This window comes from Gouania willdenowi, chromosome 10 (genome assembly GCF_900634775.1).
Source record: "Gouania willdenowi chromosome 10, fGouWil2.1, whole genome shotgun sequence".
In the NCBI taxonomy this organism is placed as follows: Eukaryota; Metazoa; Chordata; class Actinopteri; order Blenniiformes; family Gobiesocidae; genus Gouania; species Gouania willdenowi.
Window position 1 is genome coordinate 26,206,534 of NC_041053.1, and position 26,938 is coordinate 26,233,471.

General features: G+C 38.9%; 2 protein-coding genes across 2 annotated transcripts; one reads left to right on the forward strand and one right to left on the reverse strand.

Moving 5' to 3' along the window:
- Positions 1–140: 140 nt before the first annotated feature.
- sh3bgrl (SH3 domain binding glutamate-rich protein like) lies at positions 141–14,577 on the reverse strand. The gene is made up of 4 exons (XM_028459739.1): positions 14,371–14,577; positions 6,029–6,214; positions 3,829–3,909; positions 141–575 (listed from the first exon to the last, which is right to left on the reverse strand). Exons 1-4 carry the CDS (start codon positions 14,413–14,415, stop codon positions 540–542), a joined length of 348 nt encoding a protein of 115 aa, XP_028315540.1. The 5' UTR covers positions 14,416–14,577; the 3' UTR covers positions 141–539.
- An 876-nt stretch (positions 14,578–15,453) lies between these two features.
- On the forward strand, positions 15,454–18,684 carry hmgn6 (high mobility group nucleosome binding domain 6). The gene is made up of 6 exons (XM_028460514.1): positions 15,454–15,607; positions 16,532–16,558; positions 16,684–16,713; positions 17,407–17,454; positions 17,526–17,645; positions 17,738–18,684. Exons 1-6 carry the CDS (start codon positions 15,593–15,595, stop codon positions 17,783–17,785), a joined length of 288 nt encoding a protein of 95 aa, XP_028316315.1. The 5' UTR covers positions 15,454–15,592; the 3' UTR covers positions 17,786–18,684.
- The last annotated feature ends 8,254 nt before the right edge of the window (positions 18,685–26,938 follow it).

Genomic DNA, 26,938 nt, shown 5'->3' on the forward strand with positions numbered 1-26,938 from the left:
GAAAATATTTTGCCATTATAAAGCAGCATTAAACAAACTAAAGACACAACACAGTAAAAAAAGACATGTATCGAACTGTAATGGGTAGTTTTTCAAAAAGGTGCTACTGATCTGCTGTGACTACTTGGCAGCAACCAAACTTCTTTTTAATGATCTTTATTAAATACACAGTTTGTTTTTATTATCAAAACCATTCATGGTTAGTGGAGAAGAAGTTAATACAGACATTTTCTCCTTTCTGATTACAACTGCTTTTTCCAAAATGCTACACCGTCACAGTAATAGTGACTGACATGAGATTAGACCAATAGAAATGACAGACTAAGGTTAAAGGGAGGCAGCAGAGCCTGTTTTAACAGTAACACTACAACTTGCAAGGCACAGCTGAATAAAAAAAAGGTTTAAAAAAAGACAGTAAAGCAAAAAACAAACACAAACAAAACACTTAACAACTGTCCACCGAAATGTGCATTTCTTTTTAAATGTATTTCTGGGTCATATCCAAGTGACTCTGCGTGGCTCCAGGTCTGATCCGACTGCTACTGCTGTGCTTTCTTTGCAAGAGCCTCAGCCTCCTGAGAGAGAGAGAGAGAGAGAGAGAGAGAGAGAGAGAGAGAGAGAGAGAGAGAGAGAGAGAGAGAGAGAGAGAGAGAGAGAGAGAGAGAGAGAGAGAGAGAGAGAGAGAGAGAGAGAGAGATGGTCATGGTGGTAGAACATGATTGTCACCGTAAAATGGAGGATATCACTTTCATTATCTCCTGACAGGGAAGCCCCCTCTGTTCCTATGGTAACTGTGACACCTCCTTGCAGTCCCTGCTGTGGCAGAGAGGAGGTGCCAGGTTGCAGGAATGAAAGGATAAAGAGAGGGAAAGGGACTGCTTGGGTGTGTGAGGTTATCATGAAAAAACGTATTATGTAATGTGTGTGCTATGAATGAGGGAGTCACACTGTGAAGACAAGTATATTTAGCAGGGTTGGGGTTAATTACATTTTTCAGTTTCAATTACGTTTTCAATTACCCATGTTCAATTACGATTGCAGTGACCAGCATTTTTTTTCCAATTACAATTTCATGACAATGATTTTTTATCCTCATTAAGTCAATTACTATTATGTTCTCAATTACTAAAGTTCAATTGCAATTAATCACAAATACTGAGCCTGAAATGAATAACCTAATAAAAGTTAACCTTCCTCTCATGTTAGCTTTCTGTTAGCATCTCTTATGATAACGGGTCCTAAATCAGCTAAAAACAAATATCTATCATCTAATTTGTTTCCTATTGGTTACGTTGTTTAGCTTGGTGAAGCCACACCCACTTCCATACTTTTTGTCAGAAAGTAGGAATAGTAATGCGGTCGTTTCCGCTCACTTCCTCGCCCTGGAGTTGGTCGAGCCAATGAGAGCCGAACAGGAAAAAACGTCATATCCCGTGCACCAAGCAGCACCAAAACAAACATGGCGGCCGACACGGAGAAGACGTTTGAAACTGTGCTCTGCTGTTTTAAAAGACCTGGATATATTGTTGAAACCACAACAAGAAGAGGCTTTAGAACTGTAAGTCTGTACTAGGGCTGGGCAAAAAAATCAATTGAATCGATTTATCAAATTTGTAGATAAAAATGATTTTTATTTAGCAAATTCAAGTTTTTTTTTTTTTTTCCGGCACAGTTTTTTTGGACTTTTTTTGCGTTCCGTCCTTGTGCGTTACCGTAGCGAGATGTGAGTTGTTTACATTTGTTTACCCTTTGAGTGACTATATGTGTGCCACAGGCATGTTTCATTTTGTATTTACCCTATGCTGAGATGCTAAGGGAAGTGTTTATTATTTTTTAATTGTAGTGTTATATGTTATAAATTATGTAGTTATCTGATTTCTTAATCAGAAAATTGAATCTACTGTGAAGATGCTGTTGCACTTTTACTTAAACCTGTGTTAAAGCTTAAAACAGAGCCTCATTTACTTTTTATTTTGGGATTGTTCTATGTATTTTCAAGGAGACATATCATGCTTTTAAATCCTTCCTTTTTTACATAAATCATACAGTTGTGGTCTATATAAAGCAGAACTGCAATGCTTGGGTCTGAATTCCTCATTATTATAGCTCCACCCCTTTTCTACCCCTTTTCTGATGTGCTTCTGAGAGCAACTCGTTTTGGTGCGGTCTCTTTAAATGCAAATGAGACACTCCATACTCCACCCCCTCTCCAGGTTGTAGCGGTGACACTCGGTTCAACTCCACCCTGTTCGGCTATTTTTGTAGTTTGATAGAAGAGATACGGCTATGTAGCGGTGCAGAAAATGTTTATTCACACGTTATTTACAAAATGTCAACAACAGAATACTTGTCCATCCAGCCTTACATGTTTGAGCCAGAGTCTGACCCAGCGGAGCAAGATTAAAATGAAGATGATGAACCTGCAGAACCCTAACAAGTGAGCTAACACAAGCATCGAGCTAACGCTAGCGCCAAGCTAACGTCACGAAATGCATTTTAATACAGTCTTTTTGGAGACAAAAACTGCAAAATGAAATGATCAATGAAAACTTTAGACTTAAATTAAATCACGTAGGCCATATCATCAAGGATCATATGAAGACGGTGCAACTGCTAATGCTAACAAAACAATGACAGGGACATCTTATCATCACACTGTGCTCTGTTCGTCGTCTCCAAAGATAGAAGGATTTGACCCCTCAATCAGACGAAGTCGTTCAGTAAATCCTTCTTTATACTGGCGGAGGTTGCAGAAGCAGTCATCCTTGAAGTGCTTCGCGCACACAAAAATGACCTTACCCACAGATGTGGGTACATTTCCGTGAAAAATAAAACTCAACCAGGCACTTTGAAAAGGTTCTGATGCTGGGAGACGATGTAATGAAGCGTGTGGGTTTCTACATCCAACAACCGAACATTTTGACTTATCCTCTCGTAACTTCGGCATGCTGGAGCTTGGACTACAAAATAAAAGCGAGAAATGAAAATGGCGGATTGCTCGAAGTGTTGTGCCTGGAGTCGATGTCCTAATTTGGCAGTTCCGCTGCAAATACTGTGACGTCATTGTTCAAAAAACATAACAGAGAATCGAAACAGATTGAAAGAGACTAATTTGAACTTTTCTGTACTTCTAAACACTCTAAATATACATCAAAATGCATTTAAGGGCTAAAAAAGTGGATTTAGCATGATATGTTCCCTTTAACTCTTGAGGACAATCACAGCAATAAAGTTGCACTTTTGACAATATATCTGATATCTGCAGTCATTTTTAAGTGCATTGGAAAAAAAAAAAAAATCAAAAATCAAATCAAAACACAAGGCAAAATCACCCAGCCCTAGTCTGTACCGTACTACACGCTGTTTTCGTCTGCTGGCTCCGTTTAGGGAAAAAGAACTAAGCTTGTGGCGCTATTGTCGTCAGGTCCACTCATGGTTTGATTGGTTACTCTGCTATACCTTGTTAGCCTTCCTAATCAATGGTATTTACTGCCTTTTTGAGTCAGTATATACAGTATATTGATATGAAACACATTTTAATAATTGTTAACTACATATGTGTAGAACTACATGATTCCCCAGTTTTGTGTTAAATTACAATTGACAATTTTTATAGAATTTCTATAGCAATTACAATTAAAAAGTCAATTATTTAACATATTTTTTAAAAATTACAATTATAATTATGCCATAATTGTAATAAATTATCAATTACAATTATAATTGACCCCAACCCTGATATTCAGGCTCTGTAATATGTTTTATTTTTCTGGCTTTATGAACGCAGTTTATAGAAGACATATGCCAACATGTGTTCTTATGGCTTACTTTAGTGCCTGGGGGAGCAGTCAGACCCAGAAATGCATACACGGCGTTGTCCTCTCTGGCATCAAAAAAGGCCTCATAGTTCTATCACAGAGATAAAACACAAACACAGAGACCTAATGAATAATTAGCAGAGAATAACTATGACATCATCTCCACAAATGATAACATGAAACAAATGTTATCTACAGTAGGGCTGGGCGATATTGACCAAAACCCATATCTCAATATTTTTTCTCTAAATGGCTATATACGATATAAATCTCTATCATTTTAATTCAAATAAAGTCTGACAAGAAAATAGATATTCACAGGTGGATATAATGTAAAATTCAATATGGCCACCTGTGAATGTCTAACACTGTACAAAGAAAAATACAATATGGCTACTGCCAAATAGGCATCATATTTAGACATATGTAGAGGTCCGGAACCTTATTAAAGTGTTTTTAAATTTAATTAAGTGGCTTTTGGTTGACTAGTAACAGAAAAACCTGTTTTTGGGTGGCCGCCATATTGAATTGTCCAATATGACGACCCTGTTGACAATTTGCTCTGGCTCTCGCCAGATTTGAATTAAGCAGGTCAAAAAATGCAACTATGCCAAATTTCATGCTTGTAGACAAAATAGAATTCTTCCACTAACAGACCAGACGACTATAAGGGACAGCATGTGTGAGTGAGGTCTGCAGTGTGGATGTTAAGGGGAAGGTCTGGATTCGGACGTACTCAGGAATCCTTCCAACTGTGCTTTTAATGCTGAGAAGTAATGAAAGCAGTGACTTCTAAAATGAGGATTTTAATACAAAATAAGCTGTAAAAAAAAAATATATATATATATATATGAATCTCAATATATCGCCCAGCACTAATCTGCAGCCCACTGACGGTATTGAGAGCAGTTTGAGGGAGACGGTGGAGTTTGTGGCATTTGTTCATGGACAGACCTCTGGAGACGATCTGATTGGACGGCATTGTCTGTGAGAACGCAGCCCTGAGTGCCCAGAGTAAACTATAGCTGAAGTGTTCACCCATTAACCCATTAATTGCAGAGTGGCACACATTCCCAACCTGTCACTCTCATACTGACACACATGTACGCACACACACACACAGACGCAGAACACACACACACACACAGACATAATTAGGTTGTGTCTATAGCTGCTGTGAGTGTCCTGGGAAAGGCTGTCCTCTTTGTCTGAGACATTCAATACAAACCATCCTGCATGTACAACCTTGCTTCCAGGCATCCATTAGCGACAGCATGACGAGCACAAGCCACAAAGAGTTCATTTTACAGCCAATAATGTGGCAGCTACTAACAGAGTGTACGAGTTTGTTAAGGGGTTTGGGTGGATATTGCTGTTTAGTAGGGGTGGGACGAGAGAGTTCACAAAACGGTGTGATAGACGATGACTTGACTTTGGCTTCTCCACTTCTCACCACTTTTCTCCATTCTGAGCTAATGCAGCTGCTTGACCCCATGATAGACCCATCCCACTCAGCTCAGCCTCCACTGTTCTTTTGGTAGGCGAAAACTATACGATAGTGATGTACCGAAAAATCGGCCACCAAAAATGCACTTTTTGGGCCATTTTCTCACTGAAACCACCCGACCAAAACAGAATGCGAGCAAACATTACTTTATTTTATATTGTACATTGTTGGAATGTCAGTGCTAAATAAATATTTCCATTTTTTAAATTAATTTATTTTTTGATGATGTATTATTAATGTATACACTTGCAATTTTAGTCAGGTTAGTTCTTATTTATACCCATAAATGCAATGGTACTAATAATTTGCATACATTTTCTCGGCCTTGATTTTCTCATTTTTGGTTTCGGCCAAGAATTTTCATTTTGGTGCATCTCTACCATTTAGTTTTAAAAACATAAGAATGACTGCTCTCTATGGGTTGAAATTTGGCAATTACAATCAAATTTTGCTATTGGCTGAGAATGGAGGTTTGTGACATTTCAGTGGCTTCTTACATCACAAACCACAACAGTTGGCTCCGCCCCTCCTATAAAAACCAGCCAAGATTCTTTTTCTCTTCTTTTTGAATAATACGTTTCATGGGTTAAGTAATTACTACGCACTTTATGTTCTGTACCCACCTGGATGCTCCAGTTATACAAACACACATGTTCTTGGACTGTGGGAAGGGTAGAATGTGTTGGATGTGTTTGTTTCTCACCCCGCAATATTGGCTTTCATTAAATATTTGTGGGGGGAGGGGGTTCCCAGTAGTCGGCCTGGACTCTTCAGGGACGTTCTCTCTCATCCATTTCCTGTTCTCCTCATCAGACGCGATGTCACACTCCTCATATTCAATCTTATTGGCTGCCAGGAAGCCCATGACATCCTGTTGCTGCTTCTTAATCTGCAAGCGGAGGAGAAAGGGAAGTTGTCAGTTAGAAATGTGTTAACTTTCGGAAACATACGGGACGTGGGTTTGCCAAGCTGTTCCCAGTCTGCTGCAAAAAAAAAAAAAAGTGAGATATTAGTCATGTAGGTTGTGAAAAGTTTGATTTAGAGGGGAAAAAACATGGTATGGAGGTAAATGGACTGATATAATTTTGTGTAATAAATGTTAATAAAGAACAGTGTGCATTCCTAAGACGGTTCTTAATCCTGGAGCCCCAAGAGCATGAGAGGGACAGGGAATGCAAAGGTAAAATAGAAGTTTGAATGAATCTACTGGATGACTGCTGCATAAATGCAACTTTGTGGTTGTTATAACATTGACTGAGCTTTACGAAAACACTTTCCAAGCTACAGAGTTAAAACAGCCCCTAATTAAAAGTGGGAAAGTGATATAACAAATGAGTAGGGGTGTGTACTGCCTGGCATCTGGTGATGCGATTCATATCCCGATACGATACAATATATCCTGATATTATAGTATAAGACGATTATTGTGAGTTTTTTTTTTTTTTTTAATATATGATTTAAGAAACAACTAATCTGTAAATCTGTAAACCTTCATGAGAACATTATGTATGAAATATATTGTATTGGCATATGTTACGCTCAAAACATTGGCTTTAACGTGCCATGTGCCAACAACTTAAAATAAAAAAATAACTAAAAATAACTACAATAATTAAAAATAACTAAATACATTCTGCCTGTGGCTTTTAAACCAACTTTGACTTTAGTGCAACATGACTTTAGTGCAACTTAACTGAGGTATATGCCTAGAACAACAATAAATAAATGCAGAAAGTTAGTTCTTTCTTTTTAGATTTTATTAAAAAAATACAAGCTGGTCAACATTCCCAGGTTTCAGTGCACTTCTTTGTGTAGTTATAATGTCTCCTGCAGTGGAAAAGACTTTCCTGTTTAAATAAAGGTAAAAATAAATTAATAAATAAATAAATAATCGATTGATGCATTTTGAATCGATCCGAGAATCGCGCGAAGTAATATTGCGATATTATTTCTTTCAACACCCCTACAAATGAGTAATGTGGACTGTCACTTAAGTGTTACTGTGTGTACTTTTTGGTATTCACTCATTTTCAAAACAATTGATTGTAACAAGCAATGTTTAATAATGTCTAATAAAGTTGATATGTCAATCAGGATTGTGTTAAACATCAGTGCCCATCACGTCTGTTCTTCCTGTTTCAATGCTGAAGTTAAACTAACAAAATAAAAGTACAGCTTGGAGGATACAGAGGTATCCTTTCAGACTTTTCATATCTAAGCTATATAAGAAATGTGTTTGTTCTGGTGCCTGTGTGTGTGTGTGTGTTGTTTTGGTCCAATGAGCTGTCAGTGGGTGTGTGTAAGAGGGAGGATGGCCCTACAAGGCCAGACGGAAACTAAACCTCCTCTGGGACATTAGAGGAGGTAAGTGGTCAAACACGAGCCAAATAAGGTTCTCAATGAGGATACACACATACACGTGAATAAGATGGACACTTCTACGCCCACCTGCTGAAGCAGTGACGGGGTTGATTTTGTCAGATGTCTGCATTCATACAGTTAAAATGTTGTTGTCAAAAGGTCTGCAAAGGGGAGAAAGCCCTGAACCAGCTGATCCTGTCTGTGACCAGCTGCTCTAGAAACCAGTGACGGGTGAAGCAGAATGGCACAACAACATGAGCTCAAATTTCGCAAAAAACACTTTGTTTTTCACAAAATCTGACCACATACAAGTTCTTAATGCATTCAATTTGTCATGCATTTACATATACACAACAGAAGCACTCCAATGTTAATGGATAAAATAGATTCCACACTTTCAATCTTTCCTCTACCCTCTTCTAGGGCTGAGCGATATGGATCAAAACTCATATCTTGATATTTTTTCTCAAAATGATGTAAATCTCAATATTTTTACCTGAATAAAGGATGAGCAGAAAGACAATGATACATTTATTACGATATGTGTCACTATTAGTTTTTTTCTCCTCTAAGGAACAGTCAGCAACAGACGGTGACTTCTGTAACATTGGAACTGTGGCTACAAAAGGAAGTTAGTGACTCACTTGATAACAATTTGCGTGCTATCAGTAGCCTACTGAAGGTTATTATTTGGTAAACCATTACATGCACCCTCGCTGTAGCAATAATCAACTTTCACTGAGATCTAAAGATATTTTGTATTCATTACGAATTGCCCGATCTACCATGGTTTAACTCAGTCAATGAAATATCCATTTGTCATGCACTGATACATTGTTGAGTCCCCACCAGCTTGGATTGACTGCTTCTCAATAAGCTTGGTTAATAGATAGATATAGAGCAAAGGCTGGATAGGGAATGATCCCAGTGTCACTTTTCCAAAGAAACTATTTCCTCACAGAAACATTAGCTGCTCTCACAGCCCGGTCTTTTCATATTTCTACAAGCAGCACAGAGGGTGATAATGCTGCTGTCTGTATTGTCACAAAGAAACAAAAAGCAGAAAGTGAGATGGTGTTGTAATAAAAGACTGCAGAAGGACTTTGTTTTGGGGATGTATGGGATGTTCCTACACAGGTTCTTTATTGAAACACTAAGAATTGCTTATGACCATTTTTAATAAATGGTAATGATATGTGACTTAAAGGGATCCTCCACTGGTTTTACAAATGTGGCCTAAAACCTTTGAAATGTCCTCATCAGAAGATCTATGCCTAACAAAATGCATTATTTTGCACCATATTAGTTTTATTAACTCTTTAAAAATGGACGTCTTTACCGTTTTCGAGTTTGTGCGGTAAATGTTTAAATGATGTCATTGATGATGCGAATCGCTCCTTTAGTCCATTGAGTTCTACGGAAGGTGAAGCATTCAGGATGATTTAGCAGCTTTTTCAACTTGTGCTGATTTGGGTTGTTCTAAAAATCAGTAAAAGCTAAAAAACCTTTGTTTACTAAAATTTGATTAATAAAATCCGTGAGCCGAAAAAAATTGATGGTGTCACGCCAAGAGTTCAGAGCAGCAGTCCATCCTGGCTGCTTGTATTTACACGCACCGGGAACTTCTTCTCTTCTTCATGCCGTCTACGAAACAGCAGAGTTGGAGCTGTCGCCCCCTGCGGTCACAGATTTTTTTGGGACACAGATTTTGTTTATCAAATTTCGGTAAACAAAAGAGGTTTACATTAACTTTTACTGATTTTTAGAGCAACCCAAAGCAGCACAAGTTGTCACTTTGACTGAAAAAGTTGCTAAATGATCCTGAATGCCTTCTCTCCTATAGAACTCAATGGACTAAAGGGGCGAGATTCATGCCAACCACAATGTGTGTAACATATACAATAATGCAAAAATGATTAGTAACATTATTGATAATGTTGACTACAAAAATTTGCATCGAAGTGTCTTCAATGTTGTAAAATCATGATAAAATCAGGCGTTCCGCTTCATTTTTGCTGCAGTACCATATGTGAACTGCTGGGCGCAGTTTTGCTTCACCATTTACATTGTGAAGAAGAATTGCGCAACAGAAGAAGAACCAACCTAAAGTCTCAAAAGTTTGGGACCATTTCACTGAAAACTTATACTAGTGTTTTTAAAAGAACAACAAAATTAACCAAATAAAAATGTAAAATCAACTCTTCATTCATAATTGTAGAAGTAAAAGTCATTCTTTCGTAGGTGAAATAAAAGAAAAACAACAGTTCTCTAATTGAGATTGAGCTTTGTGTATCTTTAGGAATTGATCTTCGCATCATGATACCAGATGTACAATATTTTTATTTGTCTTCTGTATCAGAGGCAGTAAGCAGATATTTCACAGACACATTTCGTTGGCCGAGTCATATTTGACTAAGTTGAACCTGAGTCAACCCTATTTCTTGTGAGTAAGAAAATGTGCTCCACGTGTGCCACTGCTCAGGTTTACATTCCTTATGGCCAGTGAAGCAGGGTGGCGTGAAACGATCCAGACCTAATCAATCGTTTGAAAAGGTCAGGAGTCTGCCAGACAATGACAATGATTGGGTGGAAGAACAATAACAACAACAACAACAACAGAGAAGTAGATCAATAGCGTGGTGACTCAGCTCAAGTTTGATTCAATCAAAGGTAAATTTGACATATCGTAATAGATCAAACTGTTATTCACAGATGAGACAACAGAGACTCTTCTCCTGCTGAAGCTCCACATTTGAATGTAGGGAAATCCGCTGTGGATCATTTAATGTGCAGCGTGTGATTTTAAGGGATTAAGTTTTGTGTGGACCTTTGCTGGACAAAGCCTCCTACTGGTATTTCCCCATCAGCTCCATCGAGCCCAGAGCTCAGTCAGCATATGATGCTACACTGGCTGTGTAAAGCTAAGGCCACAACAAAAGGTCAGAAAGAAACACTGAAAACAAACTAAATCAACATCACACCAACAGTAGAATAAAGGGAGAAATAGCAGAAAGAATATGAGATAAGTGTCTAGGCCTGACCAGGTATATACTCATCGTCTCTGAGACACAACAGTAGCATTTTTGGACCAATAAGGAAATGATGTTGGCCTGTGGCAGCTGCACATGCAGTAAATGAAAATGAAGGAGGCAACATTCTACAATGATGATGTTGTTGTGCAAATGTCGTAAAACCGTGTTTTGTTAATCAAATTTAACATTGGTTTGGATTTAGAAAACAAAGCCACTTCTAAAACATGTCATAGGCTGATTCATTTCAAAGGCATCATTTGAAAAGTCTGTGTTCATGTTCGGGTTTTTTTTTATTATATCCGAATAGTTAATTTAAGTATCCCTAAAAAATGTATTCAATACAACAGGGTAGCCCGACCTATTAATCATTGCAGACGATTATTTGGGTTGATTTTAGCTATCACCGATGAGTCGACATCGGTCAAAAGCCCGGCCAGTAAATCAGACGGGATCTAATAAGTAACTGATGTGTTAATGTGGAAATTCTATAGCTTTTTGTTGTGCTTTCTGCATTATGAGCAGCGAGTAGGAGAAGTGCACTAGTTCATTGTTTCCCCTTTTTTCGATTTATCCATGTTTACTGTTTTTTTAAATCTGTTTTTACACTGTATTCAGGAAATACAGTTTGCATAAGCTTCCTTTTTTATTTATCAGTGGCTTTTCAGGAAATAAATTCTCACTCAAAAGGCAGATGGTTAAACTGTTTTCATAGGGCAAATCAAGATAATACAACTCGTTACAATTCTTCATTTGATAGCATTAGTAAAATTGCCCAATAACTGCTTCCCCTTCCAACTTATTTATGAGTGCAGTCTTCTATGAAAATACAATGCTAATTTACTGTTGAATATCTGAGAAATAGTTTAATAAAGCCCTTCAAATCTAACATTTAGTGAAAAACTTACTAAAAAAAATCAAATGACTAAGGGCGTAAAGCACAGGTCCCTTTCCTTCCATAACTGAGTCTATTGTTTATCATGTTTGTCTAGTGTTGCACAAAACATTGAGTACTCCAAAAAATTGGACAAAGCCAAAGCTCACACAAGAGAACATGCAAACCATGATTAGTCACAGGAATAACACGTATAAAATAGGTCAGCACTGCTAAAGTCCATTGTTTTGCTAAAACAACAACCACGTTTAATGAGGCCAGTGAGGGAGTTCTAGGTTTAAAAGATGCTGGAAAATATTTTAACAACATATTCAACAAATATTCTAAACCATGGAAGAGGGGACCAAGATTAAACAAGCCTAATATAACTATGAGTCTTCGCCATCAATTTATACTGCTATTACGCTCCAAACTGGTACTATGGTCTGAATCCAGCACAGGACAACACAGGCCATGCACATTGCAACAGATCAATGTGTGTTGAAGCATGTTGACGGACTGAGCCATGCATGCTAATGGTGTTACATTTTGCTTTGACTGTGCAGGAAACTCTCGTTGTCCTTTAAAACTGAGGCTGAGCGTTGGCAAATGTCATTAACTGTAAGTGTCATAAAGCCTATCAGGGCTGTAGAAATGAATAGACGCTCTGTACTCAATGCCAACCCCGATCATGTGACTTTAGATATATAAATAAAGGTTTTAAATGTAAAACATGTGTTGCTATGAATATCAGAATGAATAACTGTGACATCCAATTTAAATACACTGTTTAAGTTGTATAAACAACAATGACAGTACTTAAATTTTTATAGCACATCTACCACTACCTGATTATAGACGGAACTTCCACCCGGAACAATAACATAACTTCAACTTCTGTTTACTGATATCGAATAATCATAAACTTCCGGTGGCCAAGAAGAGCCACGCCCACAAAAGTAACAACACACACAACAAAAGTCGCAACACACCAACAAAAGCCGCAACACACCAACAAAAGCCACACTCAGTGGTGTGGTGGTTTCTTATGGTGAATAAGGTAGCGTTTTGTTTGCAGCTCCTCTAGGTAGGGATGTAACGATTCACTCAACTCCCGATACGATTCGATTCACGATACTGGGTTCACGATATGATTCTCTCACGATTTATTTTACAAAATGGGACTGTACATAGATGATGACTGAAAAGTATTCCTTCATTTTTTTGCGAAAAAAAACTAGAAAATACTGTACTATTTAGAGTCTGAAATGGGCTCGCTGGAGGCCCCGGAAGGTCGGTACAGAGTATTTTATTTTGAAAATAATCCCCCCTCTTTTCTGTTGTGACTTTTGCTGGTGCCGATACCAATATCGTTCCGATACAATATGTGCACAAATGTAAACTTTTATTACTTTTCGTATTAATGTTAGAAAATGCTTGATCAAGTTATATCAGTCAGCAATAGTAGATAGGAGAAAAACTGATACACTTATTATTAACCAATGGTTGACATCATTTTTTTACCTAAAATTTAAGAATATTTAACAGTTGAATAAATGTAATGGCAAGGCCAGGCAAATGTATGTGTATAGCACAATTCATACACAACGCAATTCAGTGTGCTTTTCATGATGAGAAACAGTACAACAAAAAAACATTGAACAGTTTAAAAAGCGATAAAAACAAATAAAATCAGCATGTAAAAACATTAAATAAACAATAACTCTCAGTCATACGCAGTAGACAAAAAGAGTGCCTTTAACTTTAAGATGTTTACATTGGATGCTGACTTCAGCTCTGCTGGCAGTTTGTTCCACTTCTTTGCAGCATAACAACTAAAAGCGACATTACCATGTTTAATGTGAACTCTGGGCTCCACTATCTGACCTGACCTGTGTCCATAGATCTGAGAGATCCTAATAATAAATGTGAAGACCAAGAAAAATAACTCAAATGAATCCAATAAAAACAACATATATTATATCTGAGATTTTAGACACAGGCAGATATATACACATTAGTCTTTTTTATGTTCATTTTTTGCTGGTATCGGACCGATATCTGATATTAATATTGGACCGGGACTCCCTAAATTTGAATTTTAACTTAAGAAACAAAAATAAGCAGTAAAAATTTCACTTGCTGTTACAGTAGGCACTTCTTAACGGATCAGCACAAATTTAAAGTACGTTGTGATCAATTCATTATGATGACCAATCAGATTTTTAGCATTACATGAACCCAGTCCTATGAACACACTGACCATGGGCTGCAGCAGCACATCTGAAAATGCCATGGAGCATTGCATCACCATCATTCCTTCCCAAGCTTTCCCAGGGTGTACAACCATTTCTTTCTATTACTAAAGTCCATTTCCTCTTTTCATTCTATCGATGACTCTGCACAGTGGCAATAATCTGATCTGATCTGATGTTATCTGATCTTATCTTAATGGACCCATTCTTCAAACACTGACTTCCTGTGAGGACCTCAAAGATGTTGGTTTTGCCCTGGGACATGGACAAAACTGTTTTAAATATAGGAGTTAAAGGTGTTACTGAAACAACTACAACAAGAATGGCAAGTGATCAAACTTCCTCTGTGCAAAAAAAACAAAAAAAAAAACAAGAAAAATATAAATACTCTTATACAGGATTCAAAGTGTTAAAGCAGAGAGAGAACAGTGAGTTCACTCTAAGTTTAGCTGTCTGTCCTTTTTCACAGGCCATGGATGCTGCTAACAAAATACAACTGATACAAAGCTGTGCCATGTCATCTTACCGAGGTGGATCCGGAAGACGATGCTATGTAGACTTTGATCACCATGTTAGAGACTGATGCTGTCACCGCTTTGTAGACGGGGCTTCCTGCTCTGCAGACAGAAGAAGAAGAAGACGAAGAAGAAGAAGAAGAAAGAAAAAAAAGTAGAAGAGCAAAAACTCCCACTGCGGACTGAAGCAGCGCAGACGATCTGCGCAAATGAGAGAAAACACTGATGGAGCTCCACATTCCTCCTCCTCCACCTCCCCGCCCCTTTCCACACACACACACACACACACACACACACTGACAAGATGGCAACAAAGCCAGTTTATGCTCGTATTATGTCACTATCTGCACGTTTTGGTCAGAACCATCTCATCATTTCACCCATGTCTGCGGCTCCTGTGGTTAAACTGTGGGTTTTATGTGTAGAATAAAATGTGTTGTGATTTTAATGAGTCTTGTGTGTGTGTGTGTGTGTGTGTGTGTGTGTGTGTGTGTGTGTGTGTGTGTGTGTGTGTGTGTGTGTTAGATAGACGGGCCGTGTGGGCCCCCTGCAGGCGTCTGCAGCACAGGACGCCACGGCTTTCACCCCCTGAAACCAATTTAGGGGAAGCAGAGGGACACAAAAAAAAAAAAACCAGAATGGAGTGAGAAGAGTGGGCGCCATGTTGGACTGAAACGCGAAGCAGACCAGTGTTGCAGATGTGACTGTGTGTGTGTGTGTGTGTGTGTGTGAGCCCCTAAATTAATAAGCGGCCAATGCTTTGGCCACGGTGCCCGCCTTCCAGGGCCTGGCTTATTATAACCAGCAGGCAGAACCTGTCTTTACTTTCTATAAATGTGTCATCCCTCAGTTGCATAAAAGCATCATATCCCTCAATGCTTTATTATTTTTTTTAAATTATTATTATTATTATTATTCGCGTCAGGCTTCCTCCCATCTGCGCCTGCATGGAGATTTGAAGCAGAAGAAGCCATTCGCAGACCTTTGGAGAACATCACCGGCTCCAAAATTCCAAGTGTTCCGCAGCCCCAAATGCTGAGCTCTGATTGGTGGAGCGCCTATCAATCACGCGCTTAGCCGCACCCCTCCCCCCATTCAACCACTCTCCTCTCTGTTCCAGTGTGTTTACTACACTGCCGAACATAGCGGAGACACTCGTCTTCATATGAACTGAACCCACGGAGAAAAGCCGTTCTTAGCCGCGTTTGTGAGGAAAACTTCCAGGAGATCAACATGCCCAAGAGAAAGGTGAGTATTATTGATGAAATAAAAATTACTAGAGGGAGATTGGGGCTTTTAATGCAATGCAAACGACAGGGAAGACATCCCTCCTAGACATTACTTAATTATAACACCGTGTATAACGCATTTTCGTCGCTGGGAATTTTTGCCCATTTTCTAGATATAATGTGCATTTTTTGTGTGTCAGAATGAATATTTTCCCGCCCGCGTGCGCCTTTTAAAACGCATTTTCCCGTGTGAGTCGCTGTCCTTTGGGAAGCCTGAAGTCCCCCTCGGTGTCCATGCAGTTAAAGCACAAGCAGCAGCCATGCTTTGCAGCTCTTGTCCACCTCCGTCGCTGACCTACCGAGAGAAAAACGCCTCTGTATCGCGGTTACGCCACCAAACCGACGGGAAGGGACGCCAAAAAATGCACTAATGCCTCTAGTTTTTATATTGGAAACAAAAGCAAACATTTGTCCTCGCGTATTGATAAAATTATAATTTTTTCCGTCTTTGTTCGTAGTCCCAAATGGCTGCGATAGCGTGGCTCTGCCGCGTGGTGGCGACCGTGAGTCCCAGCAGTTCCCTCCCCTTTTTTTTTTCCAAGTCTCCCGCGCCAGCTTTCAAATGTGAGCTTTGAATGGGAGAGGGAGTTAGGAGAAAGAAGGAAAAGCAGGGCCTTGACCCTCCAAATGTGGCCTCAAGAGACCCACATGGCCAGGATCTCACAGTCTCTATTCAACACTCCCACATTCCACGCTTTCAGGGCCCTATATCTATTAAATCCTACTGAATCTGGGTGTGCTTTTTTGTTTTTCTCATGGCGTGGAGAAGTTTTCTTAATCTGACTGTAACTAAACATAATAACCATTTGAAACATGAGAAAACTGTGTGATGTTGGTTAAAAATAATTACTAACATTTTTCAATGTCTATTTTTTCCTCACAGGGAATAGAGGGAGCAGAAAAGGAGGAGGTAAGCTAGGGAATCACTTTACACACACATTTTTTAAAAAGCATTGCAGGCTGTTATAAAGTGTAGTAAAAATGTAAAAATGACATTAAAAGCCTGGTTATAATCATATTTGTTGTCTTTTTCAGCCCCAGAGGAGATCAGCCCGGTTATCGGCAGTAAGAAAACACACACACACACATTTAACAGCATCTCATCAACCTGGAAAGCATGCATGCTATTTTTATTTGTCACACTCTCAGACTGAACTGTATTGTGTTCTTAGGTTATCCAAAAAAAAAAAAAAATTACACAAGTTTTAATTTCTGCATAAATTCAAATGATTAGATTAGTTTAAATAAACTTTAATAATCCCTAATGAGGAAACTTATTTGCCTTCAAAGTTGCACATACAACATGACTTTGAATGTACGTACAAATAAATATGTCGTTGACATGCATTCGAGCTTCCACGAAACAGACATAGCAACAATGCACAGCTGTTCATTAAAATAACAAGAAAAATTATAACAAGAATGTCATTCACGCATGAATAAAGTTTAAATCCTGCAGATGCGTAGGTATAAGGGGTGAAGTAAAGATTTGTAAGAGGCACGAACAACTTATTTTAGGCAAAAACCAATTGAACTTTAAAATATTCCCACTGTTGGTATAAATATAAAGTAATGAAGTGTTTTTAAACTATCAAAGTACTGTTTCAAAGAATTCACTAAAGATGAAAGTGCTTTATTTGGTCTTAACTCTATTAGAGGAGTACATTCAAAATGCAGAAATAATTTAAAAAAACAAACTCATTTATACATTTGCATTCGTGTGAAATGTGATGTTAAATCTTTGTTTTTCCTTCCCAGAAACCGGTTCAGCCCAAGCAGGAACCAAAGGTCAAGAAGCCGGCAAAGGTATGAGACAGTAGCTTTGAATCATGTGCATGGATCATTTGGTGACTTTCTTTGTTTTATTTTACCTACAGAAAGAAAAGGCTGTGAATGATAAAAAGGAAGATAAGAAGACCAAGAAGGCAAAAGAGAACGCAGAGGCCGAGGCCAACGAGGAAAACCACTCTGAGAACGGAGAGGCCAAGACCAACGAGGTGAGAGGATGTTTGATATCACACGTTTTTAAAAAAATGAATGGCAGGTTTTGACTCAACTGTGTGTGTGTGTGTGTGTTTTACGTCCACAGGTGGAGGATGCCCCCGAGGAGGCCAAGGAGGAGGCCAAGTCCGAGTAGCACCACTGCCCACGCTTCCTCCTCCTCTGCAGATCCTGTCGCCCCCCTCCACCCAACCCTGTCAGCCAGCCAGCCCCCACCCACCCCTAAAAACCCCCAGTCTCTCACATGGTTTCCCTCCAAGGCGTATTGTTAACAGAGGAATATTTTTATCAATGATTTTATAAGTATCCGTACAGATTTTTAGCACAAAACGCAAAGCTGATAATGGAGCGCGTTGCAGATTTGCAGTGGTCATATCAAGTGTCTGCAAGCAAGATGAACACACTAAAATCTTTTTTAAATGGCATTTCATGATTGTTGAAAGCTCGTTCGGTGTAGAAAGCGTGTCCCCTGTCTGATTGGCTATGTTGTGAGTTGTGTATTACTGTGTTTTTGCTCCTTTTCCTCTCCTCTTCCTCCTCCTTCTTCCCTTATTCCTTCACAGATTAGACCTCCCCAACAGTTCAGCCTTTATCCATGTTTTATTAAAGATTCATCCGTGTTAACATGAAGGATTCTTTTAGACCTCTAAATGTGCAGTGAGTTATTTTTGCTTCTGTCTCATGATCTTGTGTTTTTCATAGAAATTGTGTTTAAAACAGACAAACAAACAAAAAAACCTAAAAAAAAAAAAAAGAAAGAGTGTTGTCCAAAAAGAGAAAGAGGAAGACGAACATGTGAAACATTCCGGGAACAGCAAAATGCCTACGACCTGTCTCCTAGACGACCCTGCGTGTAAAACAGCTCCTGCTACATCCACGCTGTCATGTCGGCTTTTCTAAACGTATCGTTTGTTTTTTATTTTTAAACAATCGGATTTGGAAAAAAAAAAAACACTGACAAATGCAGGTGTCTGGTACTTCTCTTATGTTCTGAAATTCTCTTAATAAAAACAAGTCCTGGGAATTTTCCTCAAATTACTGTCTCTGATTTGTGACTTTGTGAAGCCCTGGTGTTGGAACCAAAGCCACCACAGATATCTACATTTTACCATTTCTTTCTTGTCTTCCTATTGGGGAAATGGATTAGATTTTATACAAATGCTGTGTTGATAACTGCAAGTGATCTCTTTAATTGTAATACTACATTTTCTTAAGATTTCACATGAATCTTTTGTAACTGTGTGATAGATTGTCATTTATAACTCAATTTTCTGTTCTGACCACATGATTTTACACCATCAAAACACCTGATTTCCTCACCGATCCCAAAGCTAACATCAAATCTCACGGTAGAGGTTTCTAGATCCTCTTAATGCTGTAGTCTGCATCTGTTGACTGACGCTTTAAATCAGTGTAATGGACTATAGATAGCTGTTGGGACAAACCCAAAGAGAACGTAGGTCAGCTTAAGCTCACACATGTAGATGAGGCCAGTGTGTCACTCGTATAAAAGGGATAATGTTTGAACTTTTGTGTGAATTCTGATGTATATTTTTTTTTTTTACTCCTATCATGTGTCTCGCTGATGGTTTCCATCACAACCTGCTCTCACTCATCAGACATGTTATACATGTGAAGTGCTGTGTCCCACATTTGCCTCCAAATCTCCCTGTTTTACAGCATCACTGAGACTACTTTGATTATTTGATGCATTCAAAGACCGTCGCCTCCAGCAACCACAGAATCAATGTGTGGTCCTAATTGTTTTTCAACTCATTTTCCTGCAAGATGACACATGCAAGTAATTATTCTGTCTGGCAGACAGCAGCAGGCCTGGGGCAGTGTGTTTTTTTTCTCCCATCGAAGCTCCTTTATTTGGGAATCACTGACTGTAAATTGGACAGGAATCCATTAGGTGCTTGTGCTTGACCTTTCTTGCTCTGCATTGAGGAGCTATGTCGGCCCTTCTGACCTGCATTGTCATGGCCGAGCACCGGGCTCCATTTTGTCGATATTTGTGTTGTGCACTATGCTGCTGTTCACCACCACAGCCTCTAGATGGCAGCAGAGAGTTAGAGTTCTCAGCCTGGAGAGCTGCTGTGGTTACTGTCACTGTTATAGTAGTAATATTAGACTGATTAGTCTAATACAGTAATCATTAATAATACAGAGATGGGCAACTTCTATCACAGCTGGGGGCCACAAAAATGTAATTACCTGATCTGGGTGCCACATTGTCAACATTCATGACAGCATTTAGAATAAAGACCAATCTGAGGATTAATACATGAAGAACAAAGACCTTTAGCATGTTTATGTTGCAGTTTCTTTGTGTGTGTTTTTGGAGGTATTTTAAACATTTGTATCCCATTTTGTGTTTTAGGTGTTGTTTTGTATGTCCTTTTGTGTATTTTTGTTGTTTTATATTTTTTCTAATCATTGTGTGTGTGTTTTTTTTTTTTTTTTTTTTTCTCATTTTCATTAATGATTTGTCATTTTTGTTCATTATTTTGTTGTTATTTTTTATATTTTCAAGTTATTTTGTGTATACTTGTTGTCAGTTTGTGTACTTTTTCTATCATTTTGTACATTTGTTTTCCATTTTGTGTTTTTTTTTTATTTTTGTGGTATTTATTTATGTTTAATTTTGTATATTTCCAAGTTTTTTGGTCAATTTGTGTATTTTTGCTGTCATTCTGTGTACTTTTGCTGTTTTGTATACTGTTGTCATTTTGTACATTTGTATCCCATTTTGTGTGTTTTAGGTGTTGTTTTGTAGGCCCTTTTTTCATTTTGTTGTTGTTTTATTTGTTTTCTACTCATTTTGTGTGTATTTTTCATTTTTGTTGTCAGTATATAGTATTTTGTATTTTTGTTGTTATTTTGTATATTTACAATTTATTTTGTGTGTATATATATTTGTTGTACTTTTGCTGTTTTGTATAATTTTCTGCCATTTTGTGCGTTTACACATACATATTAAAAAAACACTTTTTTTTAACTAATCTCATCCATCCATTACAAATACCATGTAGCCTGTTTAAAATTGATTTTCCCATTCAGACAGTTTATCAAAAGCAGCATACCACTAACAGCTTCCATCCTTTGAGAGTCATCTTTAAAGTGCATGCTGTGTGAGAAACTAAAGGAAATACCTTATTGATCCCACAGACAGGACCTTTGAAATCTCAGTTCCAGCCTTGGTGGTCTGTCTGTTCTACTCTACACCACCTTTCATCTTGTGAAGTCATTGTCATTGATCCTCCTGTTTACTGTGTCTCCTGCGATCAGCCCCTATAACTCTTTAATGACGTGGATGATCACACTCTTATTGGACACCAATGTGCTAATTAGTCCCTATTATTTTACCTTGTTTTCTGCTTGAGCTGGTGGACACTTGCAAGATATTCAGTCTGCTTGAGCATCTGCCTGTGTCTGCTGTGAGTGATCACAATGGGGAGGGGTGCGGGTGGGGGGGGCATCCTGTATTTACCGATATGCAAACTAAGAGAGCCCATGTCTTTTTTTAGACGTGCATGGTCAATTCTGTCTTTTTTATTTCTATTTATTTATTTATTTTCATTTTTTCATTTTTGTCCTCGTAGGTCCTCTACCTCTACCCACGCGCGCTCATTCATCCACGGCCGCATCGCTGTAGCACGGGAAGGGGGGCGGAGTTATTCCGAGATTGACCTTTTACAAAAGAACTCATTTGAATGATGTCCTGTCGTCAGCAGGGGCGCCTCGGTGTGAATGCGAATGTGCAATTACTGTGGAAGAGAAGAGCGTCACACCTGAGGAAGAGGAGGATGAGGAGGGAGGGGGGAGAGAGGGAGGGAGGGAGGGGTGGGTGATGCACGTTTCATGTGGATTTAACCTGTACCACGTGTGCCCCCCCCCCCCCCCACCCTCCTCCACGTACAGCTCGTCTCAGTGATGATGCTCGACATGTTCTGATGAGATGGTGCTCTGCTATTTGCTACACTGGCTGCACTTTATGGAGGCGACATGGAAAAGTACCCTAGTGTGTGTGTGTGTGTGTGTGTGTAGTGGGGGGTATCTGATTGCAGATGGGGATCTATTCTCTTTGTGCGCACAGACGAGATGGAGATGAGTGGGCGTCTGTGACGTCAAACACACACACACACACATAGATCCTCGTCCTAAGTCCCATGCTGATACATGTATCAGTGCAGCACAGCAGCACAAACACCATCAAATCCAGACAGACAAAGTATCCTCTTTGACTTTGACCCATGATGCCGACCTCTCATACGTTTGACTTATACACCCAGAAGAAAAGGAAAGATTGATTAATTCCCACACCCGTTGGTCATTCAATATCTGGTCATATCTTCCTTATGTTAAATTTTGGCGAGTTCACGATACAGAGGACGATAACGGGCTCGCGATAACAATACAATGTGATATAAGTAACTCATACTTACTCTAGGTATGACGTTTTTAACTCAATAGAAATATGAAGGCATATAAACGGTATATATTGACATACCTATAGCGTCATATGTGACTCGTGGAAACAATTGTTTTTATGACATTTCTAGTGAGAAATTTACCCATAACTTATGGTTAAGCTAGGGTAAAGATACCAGACCTTCACTAATAGCAGAGGCCTGTGGTGCACGGTACATCAAAAGTCCAGGACTGGTTCCCCCAAACTCAAGATAATCCCACCACCCAAAGGTGGCAGGGGTTCAAAAAATTAGGCATAGTTTGCCTTTAATGGTCATTATTGTGCAACGTTTCAGCTCTCTTTGGCCTTTCTCAGGCGCTCTAGACTATGTGTGTGAGTGTGTGTGGCTGCTTTGCCTTTCTATCACACTGTGTCCCAAGGATTTTCCTCTGCTGTTAACCTCCATGTGTCCAACTGTTCCCTTCTGATCTTTCCCATTTTCTGTGGTTTCATTTTGTGTTGCTCCTTTTATAGTCTGTGGATTTGTTTCGTTAGGGTTAGGTTAGGTTAGGTTAGGTTATCGTTAGGGTTAGGGTTAGGTTTAGGTTAGGGTTCGGGTTAGGGTTAGGGTTAGGGTTAGGGTTAGGGTTAGGTTTAGGTTAGGGTTCGGGTTAGGGTTAGGGTTAGGGTTAGGTTATGTTTAGAGTTAGAAGTCTTATTTTGAGAAGTTGCTGTTAATAAAAATCTTACGGACCCTTAGCATCACATAGTGGCTCCGAAGAGGTGAACTTGGCGTCACTACATGACTACGTGACGCCAAGGGTCATTCCGGAACGTCGATATGTGACGAGTTGGGAGTGAGACTAGGTTGTAATGAAAGCCTTCATGACTCCTTATTTATGCTAATGACAAATAATGACACCATAAAGTCAGCCTTATGTATAAAACTTCAAATAAAGTGTTACCGATTTCTTTTTAATCTGACCCCCCACCCTCTTGATACCAATCATACTCTTAACATTTTATTATCTTGTTATCTTGTTGCACGATATATTGTCCCACCTGTACCAAATGCCATTCATTAAAGTGACACATATCTCAATTGTTGCCCTTTGACATAATTAATTCTTGTGTTGATAATAAACTTAACCAAAATCAGAATGACATAAAGGCAATAATGGTGCTGTACTTTCAGAAAGGTGTCCAGAAGTAAAACGTTATTATTTCAAAGTTTCCTGTGTACAATCTGTAACCAGAGAAATGTCTAAGATTCAAAATAAAAGACGTAACTCAACTTGATAAAAAAAAATTAAAAAAAATCTGCCAGTTCAGGGACATCTGTGAGATGACAAGAAGATTTTTGTCAGGAACTGTCAAGTGTGAAATGTCCAAATTACATGATCACAAGATAGTTCTTCTAAAGCAGTTTGAAAAAAGGTTGTGACCCATTGGTGTTTTTTTCCCTCATGGTTTTATTGTCAGTTTTTTCTGAAATATAGTTTAGCATTACAGCAGATCATTTAATTTAGGTTGTAAAAAGTTTGGAAATCCAGCTGCTTTTACAGCTGTGCTGGCCTTTTAACTCTGCCTTTGTTTACCTGACTGATCACCTGTTGTTAAGGTGTGTAAAACTGACCTATTATGTGGTATTTCTACGTCAATGATTGTGATTCATGAGAGCATCAGCAACACATACAGACAGGAGGCAGCAACACTGATCAAGAAACACAACTTGTCCCCACTTATTAGAACTTGTTAGAACCAATATGTGAAGAGCGGGTGCACTTTCTGAGTTCTAAAAAGAACAGATGGCAGATTATTAAGAGTTCGAGACATTCAAAAGGGTGAAATTGACAGCTTTGAGTCTTTAAGGTCTCCTGGTTTAGGCCCCCATGTTTGTCAAGTTTGCCTTTAGGAGATCATTAGATCACTCATCCCCATCACAGAGACGTGACGCCACATAATTCTATCCAGAGGAATGAAAAAACTATTTTTGAAACACTTTACACCACCTTCTTTTTTCTACGTCTGAGGATGAATTAGCAGATCAAGTGCGGCTGCATTGATTTCAGCGTCGGGGCGGCATGTGCGTGTAGTTCAAATAAGGGGTAATGGAGTGTGTGAATTCAGTGGGTGGTATAAGCTAAGAAGGCAGCAGCCTCTTGCCGTGCCAATTGCTCTATATTTGAGTGAAATGGTTTTCTTGGCTGTTTTTCATTAAAGCTTTTATCCTCACATATCCTCAGCTGGAAGAGGACTGAGTCATAGCAGTCAAGGAAGCAGGTGGGTGTGTGGTTAGCTGTGGATAGGAGGGTGGGGGTTGACAAGAGTCGCGGCGACGTGGATAGTGGAGGCTAAGAGAGGATGGTTAAAAAAAATCATGAATGGTGAATACTATACGTCCGTTGTGTATAGCTTGTTGCTGTGCATCAGGTACAGCAGGGGTGTCGTTCAGGGGCCGAATACGGACCAGTTTTATTTCAAGTGGGCCACAGATTATAGGTGGGAAAACAAGTAATTTCAACATCATTGTGCCCTAGATTCCACATATACAGAAAGAAACCAAAATATGTATGCCTGTCATTGCTTGATCTCAGAAGCTAAGCAGGTCTGGGCCTGGTTAGTAGTAGGATGGGGGACCACTGTAAAGTCCAGGCTCCACAGTGGGGGACAGTCACTCCAGTGGTATCTGTCATTATGTCTTTTTGGGCAAAACACTTCACCCACATTGCTTAGTATGAATGTAGTGTGTGAGTGAGTGTTGGTGGTGGTCGGAGGGACCGATGGTGCACTATGGCAGCCTCACTTCTGTCAGTCTGTCCGAGGGCAGCTGTGGGTACAATAGTAGCTTACCACCACTAAATGTGGAGTGAAAGAATAATGCCTTAATTCTGTAAAGCAACTTTGAGTGTCTATGATTAAGCGCTACATAAAATCAAATGCATTGAGTTTCCTCGATTGTGTGACCAATTTCTATCTAATCAAGGGAAATATTATGTAATAATTTAAGGAAAATTGAAGGATTGTTTAACATGACTGCAAACATGTGGTATAAGCACCGGGAAATCTGTGAGCCCTTGTAAATATTGTTGAGTTTCCTTCACACAATGATTCATGTTTTCTCTGTCATTTTCACTTTCTCCTGTGGGCCGAAATGGATGCTCCAAAGGGTCGGATTTGGCCCCCGGGCTATGAGTTTGACACGTGAGTTACAGAAACAAGCTGTATAAAGCCATGGCATGACATGATGCATATGCAGAGATGATATGATGACCTTCCTGTCTGCTCCAGATCAGGATGTTTCTTAGCTAAAGACTATAACCAACTTAAATGGGAAAGCATTTGTTTTCATTATCATGTCTGAAGCTGTTCATGCCCATAAGATACTTACACTGAGTTTGGAATCAGTGAGAAAATGGGAACAAACTGACAGGGATGTCAGGCCGACCTGTGTAATGATCACAAAGAGTGTGTTGGAGACGAGTGGGGAACAAAATGGTAAGGCAATGTGTGTGGGTGAGTTTGTTTTTGTCTCATTGGGTTTGAAAGGGCGTGAACAGACCATTAAATAAATTGATGTTCATGCAAATATGTGTGTGTATGTCCCTGTGCATCCTCTCATCCTCTCTCTCTCTCTCTCTCTCTCTGTGTGAGTGTGTATGTTTGCTCCCCGCTCTGACATCACTGCTGCCGTCACTGCAGCCACCTCACGGTGACTCCCTTGTGGCTGAAGGCCCTGACAACCTCCCACGCTCTCCCCATCAACTCCCCTCTTTCCTGGCTTTAACAAAAAACCCTCCCAATGAAAGACATGAAGTTTATATTACAATGCCCTCAGTTAAATAAGTACCTGTATTAGTTATGTTTACAAGAACAACTGTGTTTCATGCATTATCAAAATAACAAAAGACTTCATTCTTAGGGCCGGGCGATATGAACCAAAACTCATATTTCTTTTTTTATTTTTTTCCAAATGGCGATATATGATAATAATCTCAATATATTTTACTTAATAAACTTTTACCAGAAAGACAATACTGGGTTAAATTTGCTGATGAAAAATGTCACAGAGCATATTAATTAACTAACAGTTGCATTATTTGTGCTACTTTTGCCGTTTTTTCCTTGAAGGGACAGCACGTGTGAGTGAGTTCTGTAGTGTGGCTTGTTATGGGGAAGGTCTGGGTTAGGGCGCACTCAGAAATCCATCACACTCTGCTTTTCATGCTGTTCTGAGAAGTAGCGAAAGCAGCGATTCCTAAAATAGAGTATTTTAATACAAAATGAGCTATAGAGTGTATATTTCAAAAATATGGAAACATTTTAATAGACACTGTTTGTTTGACTGCACTCGATGAATAATATTAAATACTTGTATGATGTAAGATGTACTGTGTGATTGTATAAATCAAAACAAGTTAAAAAATAATACATATATATATATATATATCAATAAAGGCGATATTGTCATTTTCTATATCGCCATAACAGAATACTCAATATATCTTGAATCAAGATATATTGCCCAGCCCTATTCATTCATTAAAAAAAACACTCCTTCAAAGTACTTTTATGAACAGTTTTATTCTTTGAAATACAACCAGTTGGGAGCAGCCATTTCTGGCCTGATGTAATGTGGTATGTATTTATTTGATTTTCATCTTTATTTACATTTATTTACAGACAGAACGTGGAAAAAAGAAATCCAGGAAATCCCATTGTATGATTTTTGAAGAATGTATTTGTAAATTCTTGTGTAAAATAAGTATTTGGCTCCTAAAAACAAGCAAGAACTCTGGCTCTCACAGTCTTGTTACTTCTTTAAGAAACTATTCTATCCTCCACTCATTACTTGTATTAATGGCACCTGTTTGA